Here is a 16,265-nt window from a genome sequence, read left to right on the forward strand (position 1 = left end):
AATATTTGATGTATCACTGGACACCATCAAGGACAGAATAAGCCAAAGTGATGCACTGATGAAGAAAAGCATTTCTGCAGAGAAATTCCTAGAGCTGGTCTCAGATTTTTTGGCAATGGGTCTTTCCCTCCAATATTTAAAATCTGTCACAGGTTTGCCTGAATCTTCGCTGTCTAATATATTTCCAGAGACATGAAATGCATTTTACTAACTTTACCACAAATGTGGTATAGATTCATTAAATATTCCTTGAGACACTTCCCACTACGCTTACTGTCAAAAATTTTCCTCACTTCTTTTCTGTGAGAGGCCCATTATTTATTTATTTCTGCAACAAATGCATGGCTTTTTCATTTATTTTTTTTAAAGAGCCTGAAAAGGTATGTAAAATATATGTTATGCAGTTAACAATGGTTATCGAAGCAGCTGAAACACACTGAATGAGGTCAGCTAGGGGATAGAATAGGAGGGACTGACAATACAGAAAAACAGATTGAGAAAAAGTATTGCAGAAACAGATTTTGTAACAAGGGACACACTTCAAGACTGACACAGTGAGAAGGTAGGACAGTCTGACAACTGAAAAGAAGTTTGCTAGTTCATGACAGTCTGATTATTGAAAATATATTTAAAAACAAAGATGATGTGACTTATCAAATGAAAGTAATACACGAACGCTTACAGAACGTACCTCTGCCTACGTAGATCAACACCTTCAACCCATTACGTGCAGTCTCTCATCCTTCATCAAAGACACCAACCACTTTCTCGAACGCCTGGAATCCTTACCCAATCCGTTACCCCCAGAAACCATCCTTGTAACCATTGATGCCACTTCCTTATACACAAATATCCCGCACGTCCAGGGCCTCGCTGCGATGGAGCACTTCCTTTCACGCCGATCACCTGCCACCCTACCTAAAACCTCTTTCCTCATTACCTTAGCCAGCTTCATCCTGACCCACAACTTCTTCACTTTTGAAGGCCAGACATACCAACAATTAAAGGGAACAGCCATGGGTACCAGGATGGCCCCTTCGTACGCCAACCTATTCATGGGTCGCTTAGAGGAAGCCTTCTTGGTTACCCAGGCCTGCAAACCCAAAGTTTGGTACAGATTTATTGATGACATCTTCATGATCTGGACTCACAGTGAAGAAGAACTCCAGAATTTCCTCTCCAACCTCAACTCCTTTGGTTCAATTAGGTTCACCTGGTCCTACTCCAAATCCCATGCCACTTTCCTTGATGTTGACCTCCACCTGTCCAATGGCCAGCTTCACACGTCCGTCCACATCAAACCCACCAACAAGCAACAGTACCTCCATTACGACAGCTGCCACCCATTCCACATCAAACGGTCCCTTCCCTACAGCCTAGGTCTTCGTGGCAAACGAATCTGCTCCAGTCCGGAATCCCTGAAGCATTACGCCAACAACCTGACAACTGCTTTCGCATCCCACAACTACCCTCCCGACCTGGTACAGAAGCAAATAACCAGAGCCACTTCCTCATCCCTTCAAACCCAGAACCTCCCACAGAAGAACTACAAAAGTGCCCCACTTGTGACAGGATACTTTCCGGGACTGGATCAGATTCTGAATGTGGCTCTCCAGCAGGGATACGACTTCCTCAAATCCTGCCGTGAAATGAGATCCATCCTTCATGAAATCCTCCCCACTCCACCAAGTGTGTCTTTCCGCCGTCCACCTAACCTTCGTAACCTCTTAGTTCATCCCTATGAAATCCCCAAACCACCTTCCCTACCCTCTGGCTCCTACCCTTGTAACCGCCCCCGGTGTAAAACCTGTCCCATGCACCCTCCCACCACCACCTACTCCAGTCCTGTAACCCGGATCAAAGGCAGAGCCACGTGTGAAAGCACCCACGTGATCTACCAACTGACCTGCCTACACTGTGACGCATTCTATGTGGGAATGACCAGCAACAAACTGTCCATTCGCATGAATGGACACAGGCAGACAGTGTTTGTTGGTAATGAGGATCACCCTGTGGCTAAACATGCCTTTGTGCACGGCCAGCACATCTTGGCACAGTGTTACACCGTCTGGGTTATCTGGATACTTCCCACTAACACCAACCTATCCGAACTCCGGAGATGGGAACTTGCTCTTCAATATATCCTCTCTTCCCGTTATCCACCAGGCCTCAATCTCCGCTAATTTCAAGTTGCCGCCACTCATACCTCACCTGTCATTCAACAACATCTTTGCCTCTGCACTTCTGCCTCGACTGACATCTCTGCCCAAACTCTTTGTCTTTAAATATGTCTGCTTGTGTCTGTATATGTGTGGATGGATATGTGTGTGTGTACGCGAGTGTATACCCGTCCTTTTTTCCCCCTAAGGTAAGTCTTTCCGCTCCCGGGATTGGAATGACTCCTTACCCTCTCCCTTAAAACCCGCATCCTTTCGTCTTTCCCTCTCCTTCCCTCTTTCCTTATGAGGCAACAGTTTGTTGCGAAAGCTTGAATTTTGTGTGTATGTTTGTGTGTCTGTCGACCTGCCAGCACTTTCATTTGGTAAGTCACATCATCTTTGTTTTTAGATATATTTTTCCTACGTGGAATGTTTCCCTCTATTATAACCATATGATTATTGAAAATAAATTACAAACTTCAAGGGAACAGCAGTTATCATACCTGACATGAACGTTTAGTTGTAAATCACTTTTCATATCCAAACTATGTAATATTACAGCCTTCTTGATGCTGTTTTGATAATACCACAGGATTTCTACTGCACTCCTCTGTCTCCTGATCCTCTCTCCAATTATACAGTGCACTCCACGATGTCAAACAAAATGTATAATCATATTTTAAATCTCACAGTTTTTTTAATGTTACATTATATACAAAGTAAATGTTATTTATGAACAAACATCTTTATTTTCTTTTATGGTCCCACATACATGAATAAATAATAAACTCTGAATATAATTCAAACAGTGTTACAAACATAAGAAATGTGTGGCTTAATAAATGATTGAAAATTATATTAAACAAATGGATTTTTTTGTATTAAACATACGGAAATTACTTCCTTAAAATTTTTACAATCTGGTTTGTCTGCTTGTGTCCAGGGCTCATGCAAACCAATGAAGATAAATATCTGACATGTGAAATTAATTTTGATCTTTGCCATTACTCCACTTGCAAGAGATGCACAAGAAGTGCCTGTTACAAAGCTTTACAGCAGATTAAAATGAGCATTTTTGATTTTATTCCAAGAAAAATAAAAACAGAATACAAGAAAAAAATTACTTGTAACTGAACACATACAAACTGAGGTAATTATATATACTTCATACATGTACACGACATGCACATGAAGGACAAAGCTGTTTCTCAAATCATGAAGATAGTTTGTACAGCAATAATTTCAGTAACTTCTGCAAGAAGAGGAGAATCTTAATGACCCAAAAATGTGTGTGTCCATTCCCTCATACAAACATGAAGCAGATAAACTGGTATACACTTATACACCTCCATTTTGCTTCAGCTCTGAACCATGGAGTCAGTTAATTTTTAAGTCAGTCTTTAAAAATACATGTTCCTTTTAATGTTTTATGATTTCCACAAGCTTTCATATATCAACAACAGCATTTCAGAAGCAATACATTCACCATTAAATGGAAATAATTTTTCGTCTGAAAAGTCTTTATAATGAGGAGAAAAAAGGGGGTGAAGAGATGATACAGACAAGGAGGGAGAAGTGCTAGTATGAGTTTTTATTGCCTGGCCACGTGAACATCCTACCATGAAGTTAATCTACAATATCTTTTTTCAATGGATGTAAACTCTTGGCAGTAAGAACTACAATCAGTACAAATTATCTTCAGGATTGTAATGAAGAAGTGTTCATAAATTAACATTTTTCTAAACTTGTTATATTTGAATGTTTCCAGTATGTTTAATACACAAAATGAAATATTATTTCATTTAAAACTATAAAGTATACATACCACCAAAAATATGATATGTTTCCACCATACAAATTATATTTTCCTGTATTCCACACTAGATTTCCCACTAAAAACATATATGTGACAAGGGCTAAAAACAAATTATGCACTAGTATTTCCTAGCTACACATGCATGTACAGGTATGAACATGTAGGTGCTAAATTGAAACTGCCACATCTTGCTTTCAAAACATTCTCAAAAGGAAATGAAATAAAAGAAGACAAGGGAGGAACAATGACTAAAATGATATATCAATACATTTTTAGTGCTTACAATCATCTCAGTTTCAACATTAGCACAGCAAGCATTTTAAGAAAACTGTTCCATAATGTACATTTCAGACTTTCAAGTAAGTACATTGACATGATAGTGTAACTAGTACTGCTTGTGAATCAATAATCCACAATTTGGAAGAATAATTTAATTTGTAACATATTGCTGATAAAACACATTTTATACAAAATGTTCTTTGAACTACTATATAACAGGTACAAAACACTTAGTGAATATCACAGTCCAAATACTGACACAGTTTAATCACCAGCTGCTTGCCAGTGTGCAAAATTACTGGTATCAACTGATCATCATGTGGGGAAAACAAGCAAGCATTCATAATATACTTAAAGTTAAAAAGTAATGCCTACTTTTTACCTGTCACACACTGTTTATATCTGCAATTGTTTTCACCTAAACATCGGTGTAGCAAATAAAAAAATAGTTTACATTTCTGTACAAATGTTTTTAAAATTCTTTCTCTGTTTAAAGCACTGACATGCATAAGTTATCGTATAAAATTTTGCGCTGCAACTTGAAAGGACCTACTATTCTCAGATATGTGTTAATAAAAAAAGGTAAAAAGTTTCAAGCTAATATCAGTATTAAGAAAATAATGTCTGCAGTAAGTATTTACTGGAAACGTGGCAGTCAGCAGCTTCAGGAGGAACAGCAGTTTCCATTCATGGGGAATGGAGGAAGAGGGAGAGAAAGAGAGAAGGAGGGGGGGAGGGGGGGAGGGAGGGAGGGAGGGAGGGAGGGAGGGAGAGGAATCAAGCATACGGGTGTGTCCCCTCCTACACACACACACACACACACACACACACACACACACACACACACACAAAGTACTGTATCTGCAAAGGGATCTACATAAAAGTACACCAAAAATTTCAATATGAGGAGGAGGAACACTGCACTACCCATTTCCAAAGTAACTTATTACATTTCATTCTGCTCTTCTCCACCTCAGAAAATGAATAGCAAACTAAAAGTTCTTTGAATATGGTATCTTTCCTAACATAAGAGATCAAAATAAAGTTTTGTTGTTACAGACACTGAGAATGGAATGATGTCATGGAACACTACACAAATAATTACAACTTAATCAGTCATGTGAAAAGAAGAGACAAAAAGTGAACAGGAAAGAGCATTCCAAGCACATTAACGAATATACAATTCCTTGCATATCCAGCTAAGAACCAGAGATGTACCCATCACTGTCACAGTCTTATTTAATAAAACGATGAAGTTAGTCTGCCATCCTCCTCTGCAATAACTAAATGGATCTATAATGAACTCTCACTACAGTAAATATGTGTAAAAATGTGACCCATTTAATTCACTGGCAACAATGACAACACTGATTAAGCATTTAAATACTTTTTGTGGCTCATTTGTGCCTGTTTTGTAGTGAAACATGTACAGCAAATACTGCCTTAACATGAAAAACAAAGAAACAAACTTAGACTTTTCAACAAAAAAATTAACATTAAATTTGTGCACTTTTCTTAACAAACAAGTTAGAAAAGGAACTGAGTAAACACCCAAATTCACCAAAACCCTGCAGAGTGGTTAGCTTACAGTTCTGGTGAACTGACCTATATGAAAAACTGAAGACCAATTCTCTCACTTTTTGAGTACAATGTTTGAAGAATAAGAATCATATAATAATAATTCTAGACAATAACTGCAGCTCATAAAGACAAAATTAAGGTGTCTTACGAGAAAATGCCATACACCCACATCATTCAAAGTCATAATTACAACAAAACAGTAAAATGACATGTAAGGTGCCTATTTTCTCCCCTTATCAAAGCAAATGCCACTGCATGTCCTGGAGGTCTGGTCGTACAACACTGCATGTATTGCAGTTCTGGTCATATAACAGTATTAACACAAATAATGTGTGTGAAGAAATAAAGAGCACATGAAATATTCAAGTGGATATAAACACAAGTATGGAAATTTTCACTATTGCAAAACAAAAAATAGCATCCCTAAGTATCAGGTGATGACAGGGAGAGTGTCCATACAAGCGGCACTTCTACAGGTTTATGCTTCTTTTTGCTCTTCACTCGCACACCACTTAAATCTGGCTTATCATGTCTTCTGTTCTGTACATCACTAAAATCACTTGTCTCTGAATCTGTCTGAAGATTCTTCACTAGTCTATTTTTAGTATGTTTGGAAATGACCACAGTTTCTGCTTGATCTAAAGTGTTCTCTCCAAAACCCTCACTATCAGCTTTTTTTCCACACTGGCTGTCCAAAAATGCACTGGAATTCATTTCACTGCCTACATTATTGAAAAGAGCCTTTGTGGAGTCTGCTACTGCATTAGAATTCTGTCTCCAATTATAATCCATGGATGATGGTGAACGGCTTTCAATTTTACGCAAGAATCTACCATTTTCTTGTTTCTTTTTAGGTGTTTGCACATTAGGGTAAACCTTTCTTTTAAGATTGAATGGGTCAACATTAGATATAATATGAGATCCTCCATTTAGTACAGCTGCTGAGCGGCTCTCATCTGAGAGGTTAATATTCCTCAGTGTATTAGGTTCTACAGTTCCTGTAGAATCCTTGGTCAAGCTATTGCAGAATGTATAATCTTGTTGGTAGTACTGGCAAAATATAGGTTCAGACTTGACACACTGCATTGCCAGCCATGTATGCAACAAAAGCAAAGGAAAACGATGTGTCCAGTAACTGACAAATTTGTCAGGTATTGCACCCAAACTTTTCTGTACCTCTGACGACAGCTCCCGGTAATGGTTTTTCTGCACAAAGGAAAATAAGATTAATGGAAATATCTGACAGAACAGTGCATGTTAATCGTAAATTTATTTACAATGCTACCACATGATCACTAACTAAAATCTGTATTACAGATACACTATAAGCTGCTTATGAGATTTCTCACAGAAGGTGGAAGCGAAATGAATCTAAAGAGATTAACATAAATTTAAAATAATATACGGTGCATAGGATAAATTATGTATTAGCCAGCTTCTTTCATTCACACATCTGTTTACACAAAATGAATAAAGGAACAATAGCTGCTACTCACCATATAGCGGAGATGCTGAGTCACAGATAGGCACAACGAAAACACTGTCAGAAAGTGACCTTTCGGGCAACAAGACCTTTGTTGAAAGTAGACACACACACACACACACACACACACACACACACACACACACACACACACACACACATTCCACATTACATTCTATCTTGAATTTCCCACTGTTTGAATAAAGGAACAGGCAACTTATAAGATTCTCAGAGATTCTTAAACCAGTTTTCCGCCATACTTGTACTTATTCACATCGTAAAGCAAATGTAAAGGTCACAGCTATATTGATACGGGGTGTATTTGGCAATGCAGTATTGTTTTCTATACAGCATCTCTAGCCACTTTCACCAATTCTTATTAAAAGAATATTAGTTACCACATATACACAAAAAAACTCACTAGAGATTGTCTATCAATTAGCATGTTTTATATGTGGCTCTTCAGTTGTCAGAGATCTTACCACTAATGAGGCTGGAGATAGCAGCAGGAGGTTACACATAGAAGTTCTGTAGCAGGAAAAGTCAACTGATAACCTTTCAACATTTGAACTCTTTGCTGTCAACTGCCCTTCACTGTGGGACTTTATAATGTTTCAGTTGTAGTCCTGTGACCCCCCCCCCCCCCCCCCTGATTTTCTCTGAAAACTTTCAGAGTTAACATTTTTGTTTTCTCCCACGAATGACTCACTGTTGGGGTCCCACCTTAAGGCCATTCTTTCACCATAGTTTCTCCAGTGCTGAAGTTCTAACATCAACAAATTACAATTCTGCTGTAACTGAAGAGGCGACAATGACACTATGTTGCGCACACTATAGTGACTGTGAAATTGAGAAATTTTTCCAATGTGAATAATAGGTAAAGCTGGAAAAAAAAATTAGACTTTAAAGTTAAGAATTTCATAGGAGGTCAAGTGGTGGTGATTCTTCTCAAATGTAAATAATAATGTATATGTCTTCCTGAAAGACCACAGAGTAATGATATTAGAAAGAGGAATAGGTGCATGATGCAGAGCATGTGCTATGATGCTGACATATGACAGGTGGAGCACAGACTGTGCAGTGACTGTAAAATCTGAGAAACTAACACTAGTCACAACACACATGGAAAAACAAGATAGCACTGTGGACAGAATTGATCATTATGTTGGCTGCTATAGCAGTGTACAACTGATGAAATGGTGGAGAAACAGTACAAGGTGTTTTAAAAAGACTCATCTGACAGCACAAAACTAAATTCCTACACAACTGAAGACAGAAGCTTGCATTTCATTTTAGTTTCTTTTTCTTTTTTATACCTTGGAGCAGGCTGTTAAGTTCATGTGGACATCAAGAGGGACCTCTTTGCTGCAGCTAGCTGACTCACGCTCGCACATTTGTTGTCCAAGTTTCGAGTCAAGAGAATGGAAATTTGTGATAAGTTCTATGGGACCAAACTGCTGAGGTCATCGGTCCCTAGGCTTACACACTACTTAATATAACTTAAACTAACGTACACTAAGGACAATACGCACACACACACCCATGCCCAAGGGAGGACTCGAACCTCCGATGGGGGCAGCTGCGCGGACCATGACAAGGTGCCTCAGACTGCTCGGCTACTCTCGCGGCTCGAGTCAAGACAACAATGGCGCAATACCAAAAGATGTTATTTGTTCTTTGTGTCAGCAGTTCTCTGTTTCAGCAGGTCAGTTCAGTTAAAACTGTGCTGCATGATTTTTACTGCAAGACTGGCACTGCACCTCCTACAGCTCAACATAGTTTTTTTTATGGGGAAGTCCACAGGTCACCACACTGCGCTTGTTCAAGGAGTAGAGTTTTGCATATGGTTCACAGCAACCTACTTGTTGTGCCAGACAAGAGTTAGCCATTACTTGTGTGTCTTGTCTAGCACGATTCGCAGGGATGTTTGTTTTTCAGACCTCACAGGATTCAACTGCTGCAAGTCCTTGATGTTGATAAACCAATGCATACAGTTCTGTGAATTCGTTATGTGATTGTAGAGAGAAGATAACAACTTCCTTTTATGCTTAGTTTTCAATGATGAATATATAATTCATTTATGTGGAAAAATCAGTATCCACACGCTACAGATCATCATTGCTGACTAGGCATAAAGAGATGTGAAATATGTAATGTTTGGCCAGTATCAGTTAGCAAATTTCAACTTGAAATGACATGACAAAAATTTTTGTTGTGGACTGAGACTCCTATTGTCCATGTTAACTAACCATGAAACAAATTAAATATGGTTTCATTTGCAATTTGAAACTTGAAATGATGTGATGTAAAATTTTGCATTGGTCAAGGATTTGAATTCAACACATAATCGGATTATTAACTAAGCAATGGCACATGTTAGATATCGAACATTTTTACCAGTAGCGAGATGTGAGAACACGAAATAATGAGACAAAAACCTTTTGCCCCACTGAAATTTGAGCTTTCTCCCCACTGAAATTTGAGCTTGCTGCTGTTATTTTCTAGTCATGAATATATGTTAACTATCAGTTTCTTTCACCAGTAGCAATATGTGTGTATCATGTTTGAAAAAAAAAAAAAATGTAACAAAAAGTTCTGTGTCTGACTGGGAGTCGAAGCTGGTTCCTATCATTATTTATGACAACACAAGAAGAGACATTAAAAATAAAACTTAATTTTTAACCATAGTCAGGTGCTTGCATTCCAGAGCTTGAAATGACATAGCGAAAATATTCGTAATAGATGAGGATGCAAACCCAGAGACCGTCATGGAGACGTTGAGGACTCTGGAATATTGGAGACAGAAAAAAATGATGGAACTGTATTGTCCTGAAGGGGTCAAATACCATGAAAGGGGAGATCCAAGTTTTTATCCCAGTCAGGCAATAATCTACGCCTACTCCTACTCGTCCTTTTTCTTGTGCATTTGTCCTGCATTGGCACAGGGTCAATATGGTTAGAAACAGATTTGGCGCAGTTAATTTACAGGGTGGCCCTTCTTGGTACCACTCTGTTATCCCTTGGGATGGAATATGTGTACCCCAACTGTCAGCACGCAGTATTACTCATGTGAATGAGAGTGAAAGATCCTGAAATGCTTGCGAATGGTGTAACTGTGGAGGGACTTGGATACCATTCACTCAGTGTGATGTGGGAAATGACCTATAAGCCACAACTAGATTGGCTGGCACACTGAACCTCGTCACTAACGTAACGGTTGGATTCATCCGTTACTGGAGTACCTCCCCACCTGGGAAGTGGTGCTTAAAACACATGTGGCTACCCAGGTGGCACATCTCAAGTTCAAATAAAATGTGTGCCCTGTGACACTAATGAAGACTGGCTCATTAAATAACATAAAATTTCTACTGTAAGGAAGCTTACCGATGACAGACTTCCTACTTCGTGCGAGTTTCGTCTCTGTCATGGCCCAACTTAAATGACTCTATTCTAGTCAGTTGTGAAGGGACATCATGTTTAATGCAGATTTGGAAGCATGGTCCAACATTATGTTCTTCACTTAGTGTTACCAGAGATGAAGAGGATCTGTTCGTGTTCCTTAAAAGTAGTTGCCTGAAGTGGGAACTGAAGCTAGACATTAGGCATACCAGGCTACCATCTGTCCAGCAGAGCACTAAATTCCACATACAGCTATGTCATGTTTTTGTCCTAATGGAGGAGGCACCACGTTTAATGAAAATTTTCGCTCCCTGGAGGTGGATTATGCCTTGTCCGATACATTCATTTCTTTTTTTCAACCTCATTTCCATTTGCCCACAGCTAACCAATTCAGTCTTTTGTTTTGATTTTGTAATCAATCAAATAATATCATATAATGGCCATGTGCACAAAGTGGCAAAATTGTAGGATGTGGAAGTTCCTGAAGGAAGTGTTAGTTCTGACATGAGCTGCCCTGAAGAAATGTTATTTACATCTAAATCCACATTTATATTCTGCAAAACCACTGTGATGCGCATGGCAGAGAATACATCCCATTGTACCAGCTATTAGGATTCCTTCCAGTTCCTTTCATGAATGGAGCGCAGGAAGAATGACTGTTTGAATGTCACTGTGGGTGCAATAATTATTCAAATCTTATCCTCACAATCTCTATGCGAGCGATACATAGGGGATTGTGGTATATTCATAGAGTCTTCCTTCAAAGCTGGTTCTTGAAACTTTGTTAATGGACTTTTTTGTGATGGTTTATGCCTATCTTCCCATGTTAGTCCTATATGGTACAGGGCCCACACACTTGAGCAATATTTTAGAGTTGGTTGCAAGAGTAATTTGTAAGCAATCTCCTTTGTAGACTGACTGCATGTCCCCAGTATTCTACCAATAAACCAAAGTCCAACACCTGCTTTACCCACGACTGAGTGTATGTCATCATTTCATTTCATATCCCTTCAAAGCGTAACACCCAGGTATTTGTAAGAGTTGTCTCATTCTAACAGTGACTCACTGACATTACAGTCATAGAATACTGCGTATTTTCATTATGTGAAATGTACAATTTTATATTTCTGAACATTTAAAGCAAGTTGCGAATCTTTGCACCAATTTTAAATCTTATCAAGATCTGACCAAATATTTATGCAGCTTCTTTCGGATAGTACTTCCTTGTAGGTAACTACATCATTTGCAAAAAGTCTGACGTTACTATTAAAATTGTCTGCAAGGTTATTAATATACAACATGTACAGCAAGGGTCCCAACACTCTTCCCTGGAGCACACCTGAAGTTATTTCTACAGCTGATGATAACTCTCCATCGAAGATAACATGCTGCATCCTCTCTACCAAAAAATCCTCAATCCAGTTGCAAATTTCACTTGATACTCGATGACTGTACTTTTTACAAGCATAGGTGTGGTACTGCATCAAATACTTTTCAGAAATCAAGAAATACTGCATCTACCTGACTGCCTTGATCCAAATGTTTCAGTATGTCATGTGAGAAAAGTGTGAGTTAGGTTTCACACGACCAATGTTTTCGAAATCCGTGCTGGTTGGCACTGAGGTCATTCCATTCAATATACCTCATTATGTATGCTCATGGTCTTGTGATAAATGTTACACAGTGTAAACAAAAAGCCAAGATATAGACCCACTCCTTTCTTTATTTTTTAAACTACTTTCCGTATGATATGACTGCATAGCAAAAGCGCTGTGACCATCGCTTAAGCAGCATATCATGTGAGGAATATTGGAGTATGCAATGTACCACTGCAGGAAAAATTTACCTGGTAAAACTAGCTTGTTGCAGAAGTTCATGGAGATTTTGTTTGGGATACTGCCACACGGTTCACTGTGACTTTTCTTGGGGTGACTTACTGAATGTTGCATACACGAAGGTTACAAGGTGTGATGTTTATGTTTGTTCTCCTTGGATCTGATGGAGGAGTGAAGGTAGTGGATGTCACACATAGGGTGAGTGAAACAGAGGAAATTATGTTGGAAAATATATTTCTCATTTCAATTAGTATTGTTCTGAAATGAATCTAAATTCACAAAAACAATGGGTTTTTGTGGTTTATCAATAAGGTCCTCGATAGGGTGCCTGATAAATAGAAAATGTGATGAAATGTGAGCACAGACTCCATACTAAAGACTTGCATTCAATGTGCAATAATGGGGAAGAAAGAAAGGATGATTAGGGTTCGACATCTCACTGAGGATAGGGTCATAAGAAACCAAGCAGAAGATTGGGAAGAATGGATAAGGAAATTGGCTGTGTCCTTTCCAAGGAAAGATCTCAGCATTTGCCTTAACCAATTTTAGAAAATCAAGGAAAATATAAAACAGCATGTCCAGACAGGGATTGAATCACCATACATTAAGGTCATAAAAAGAAAATAATGGTCAAGCTTAACAAAAGTATTGCAATTAAGGGGGTTTATGCCAGGTGTCATTTACCACAAGAAAACAAAATATTAATATTAATATCTCTCTTATTTTTATCTGCTTTCTACACTAAACTAATGAACAATGCTATAGAATATGCACTATACTGATACAAATCAGTAACAACTGATCAGACTCTTATAATGAAAGACTGTCGTAACTGAACATAAAGTATCCATAACATAAGCAAGTCCACATCATCACGAATTAGTAAGATAGTACACACTTTTGACCTCAAAATGGTCTATGCAGTTCTGTGTGTTCTGTGTAATACCCAAGTAACATTACAGAACTACTATATAAATATAATAGAGGGAAACATTCCACGTGGGAAAAATATATCTAAAAACAAAGATGATGAGACTTACCAAACAAAAGCGCTGGCAGGTCGATAGACACACAAACAAACACAAACATACACACAAAATTCAAGCTTTCGCAACAAACGGTTGCTTCATCAGGAAAGAGGGAAGGAGAGGGAAAGACGAAAATATGTGGGTTTTAAGGGAGAGGGTAAGGAGTCATTCCAATCCCGGGAGCGGAAAGACTTACCTTAGGGGGAAAAAAGGACAGGTATACACTCGCACACACACACATATCCATCCACACATACACAGACACAAGCAGACATTTGTAAAGGTAAAGAGTTTGGGCAGAGATGTCAGCCGAGGCGGAAGTAAAGAGGCAAAGATGTTGTTGAAAGACAGGTGAGGTATGAGTGGCAGCAACTTGAAATTAGCGGAGGTTGAGGCCTGGCGGATAACGAGAAGAGAGGATATACTGAAGGGCAAGTTCCCATCTCCGGAGTTCTGACAGGTTGGTGTTAGTGGGAAGTATCCAGATAACCCGGACGGTGTAACACTGTGCCAAGATGTGCTGGCCGTGCAGCAAGGCATGTTTAGCCACAGGGTGATCCTCTTTACCAACAAACACTGTCTGCCTGTGTCCATTCATTCAAATGGACAGTTTGTTGCTGGTCATTCCCTCATAGAAAGCTTCACAATGTAGGCAGGTCAGTTGGTAAATCACGTGGGTGCTTTCACACGTGGCTCTGCCTTCGATCGTGTACACCTTCCGGGTTACAGGACTGGAGTAGGTGGTGGTGGTGGGAGGGTGCATGGGACAGGTTTTACACCGGGGGCTGTTACAAGGGTAGGAGCCAGAGGGTAGGGAAGGTGGTTTGGGGATTTCATAGGGATGAACTAAGAGGTTACGAATGTTAGGTGGACGGCGGAAAGACACTCTTGGTGGAGTGGGGAGGATTTCATGAAGGATGGAGCTCATTTCACAATATTCCAAATATTCACAAATATTCCGCACGTCCAGGGCCTCACTGCGATGGAGCACTTCCTTTCACGCCGATCACCTGCCACCCTACCTAGAACCTCTTTCCTCATTACCTCAGCCAGCTTCATCCTGACCCACAACTTCTTCACTTTTGAAGGCCAGACATACCAACAATTAAAGGGAACAGCCATGGGTACCAGGATGGCCCTCTCGTATGCCAACCTATTCATGGGTCGCTTAGAGGAAGCCTTCTTGGTTACCCAGGCCTGCCAACCCAAAGTTTGGTACAGATTTGTTGATGATATCTTCATGATCTGGACTCACAGTGAAGAAGAACTCCAGAATTTCCTCTCCAACCTCAACTCCTTTGGTTCCATCAGATTCACCTGGTCCTACTCTAAATCCCATGCCACTTTCCTTGATGTTGACCTCCATCTGTCCAATGGCCAGCTTCACACGTTCGTCCACATCAAACCCACCAACAAGCAACAGTACCTCCATTATGACAGCTGCCACCCATTCCACATCAAATGGTCCCTTCCCTACAGCCTAGGTCTTCGTGGCAAATGAATCTGCTCCAGTCCGGAATCCCTGAACCATTACACCAACAACCTGACAACAGCTTTCGCATCCCGCAACTACCCTCCCGACCTGGTACAGAAGCAAATAACCAGAGCCACTTCCTCATCCCTTCACACCCAGAACCTCCCACAGAAGAACCACAAAAGTGCCCCACTTGTGACAGGATACTTTCCGGGACTGGATCAGACTCTGAATGTGGCTCTCCAGCAGGGATACGACTCTCGCAAATCCTGCCCTGAAATGAGATCCATCCTTCATGAAATCCTCCCCACTCCACCAAGAGTGTCTTTCCGCTGTCCACCTAACCTTCGTAACCTCTTAGTTCATCCCTACGAAATCCCCAAACCACCTTCCCTACCCTCTGGCTCCTACCCTTGTAACCGCCCCCGGTGTAAAACCTGTCCCATGCACCCTCCCACCACGACCTACTCCAGTCCTGTAACCCGGCAGGTGTACACGATCAAAGGCAGAGCTACGTGTGAAAGCACCCACGTGATCTGCCAACTGACCTGCCTACACTGTGAAGCTTTCTATGTGGGATTGACCAGCAACAAACTGTCCATTTGCATGAATGGACACAGGCAGACAGTGTTTGTTGGTAATGAGGATCACCCTGTGGCTAAACATGCCTTTGTGCACGGCCAGCACATCTTGGCACAGTGTTACACCGTCTGGGTTATCTGGATACTTCCCACTAACACCAACCTGTCAGAACTCCGGAGATGGGAACTTGCCCTTCAGTATATCCTCTCTTCTCATTATCCGCCAGGCCTCAACCTCCGCTAATTTCAAGTAGCCGCCATTCATACCTCACCTGTCTTTCAACAACATCTTTGCCTCTTTACTTCTGCCTCGACAGACATCTCTGCCCAAACTCTTTGCCTTTACAAATGTCTGCTTGTGTCTGTGTATGTGCGGATGTGTATGTGTGTGTGTGTGTGCGCGAGTGTATACCTGTCCTTTTTCCCCCCTAAGGTAAGTCTTTCCGCTCCCGGGATTGGAATGACTCCTTACCCTCTCCCTTAAAACCCACATCCTTTCGTCTTTCCCTCTCCTTCCCTCTTTCCTGATGAAGCAACCGTTTGTTGCAAAAGCTTGAATTTTCTGTGTATGTTTGTGTTTGTTTGTGTGTCTATCGACCTGCCAGCGCTTTTGTTTGGTAAGTCTTATCA

At 40.2% G+C, this 16,265-nt stretch overlaps 1 protein-coding gene across 1 annotated transcript in view; it reads right to left on the reverse strand.

The window, feature by feature from the left end:
* Window positions 1-2,906: 2,906 nt before the first annotated feature.
* LOC126416293 (serine/threonine-protein kinase/endoribonuclease IRE1) overlaps window positions 2,907-16,265 on the reverse strand; it is a 146,821-nt gene continuing 133,462 nt past the window's right edge. The window contains exon 16 of the mRNA XM_050083946.1: window positions 2,907-7,041. Within this exon, the coding sequence (XP_049939903.1) occupies window positions 6,259-7,041 (783 nt within the window). The 3' untranslated portion in view covers window positions 2,907-6,258. The remainder of the gene's footprint in view (window positions 7,042-16,265) is intronic.

The sequence above is a fragment of the Schistocerca serialis genome, chromosome 8, assembly GCF_023864345.2.
Source record: "Schistocerca serialis cubense isolate TAMUIC-IGC-003099 chromosome 8, iqSchSeri2.2, whole genome shotgun sequence".
Lineage (NCBI taxonomy): Eukaryota > Metazoa > Arthropoda > Insecta > Orthoptera > Acrididae > Schistocerca > Schistocerca serialis.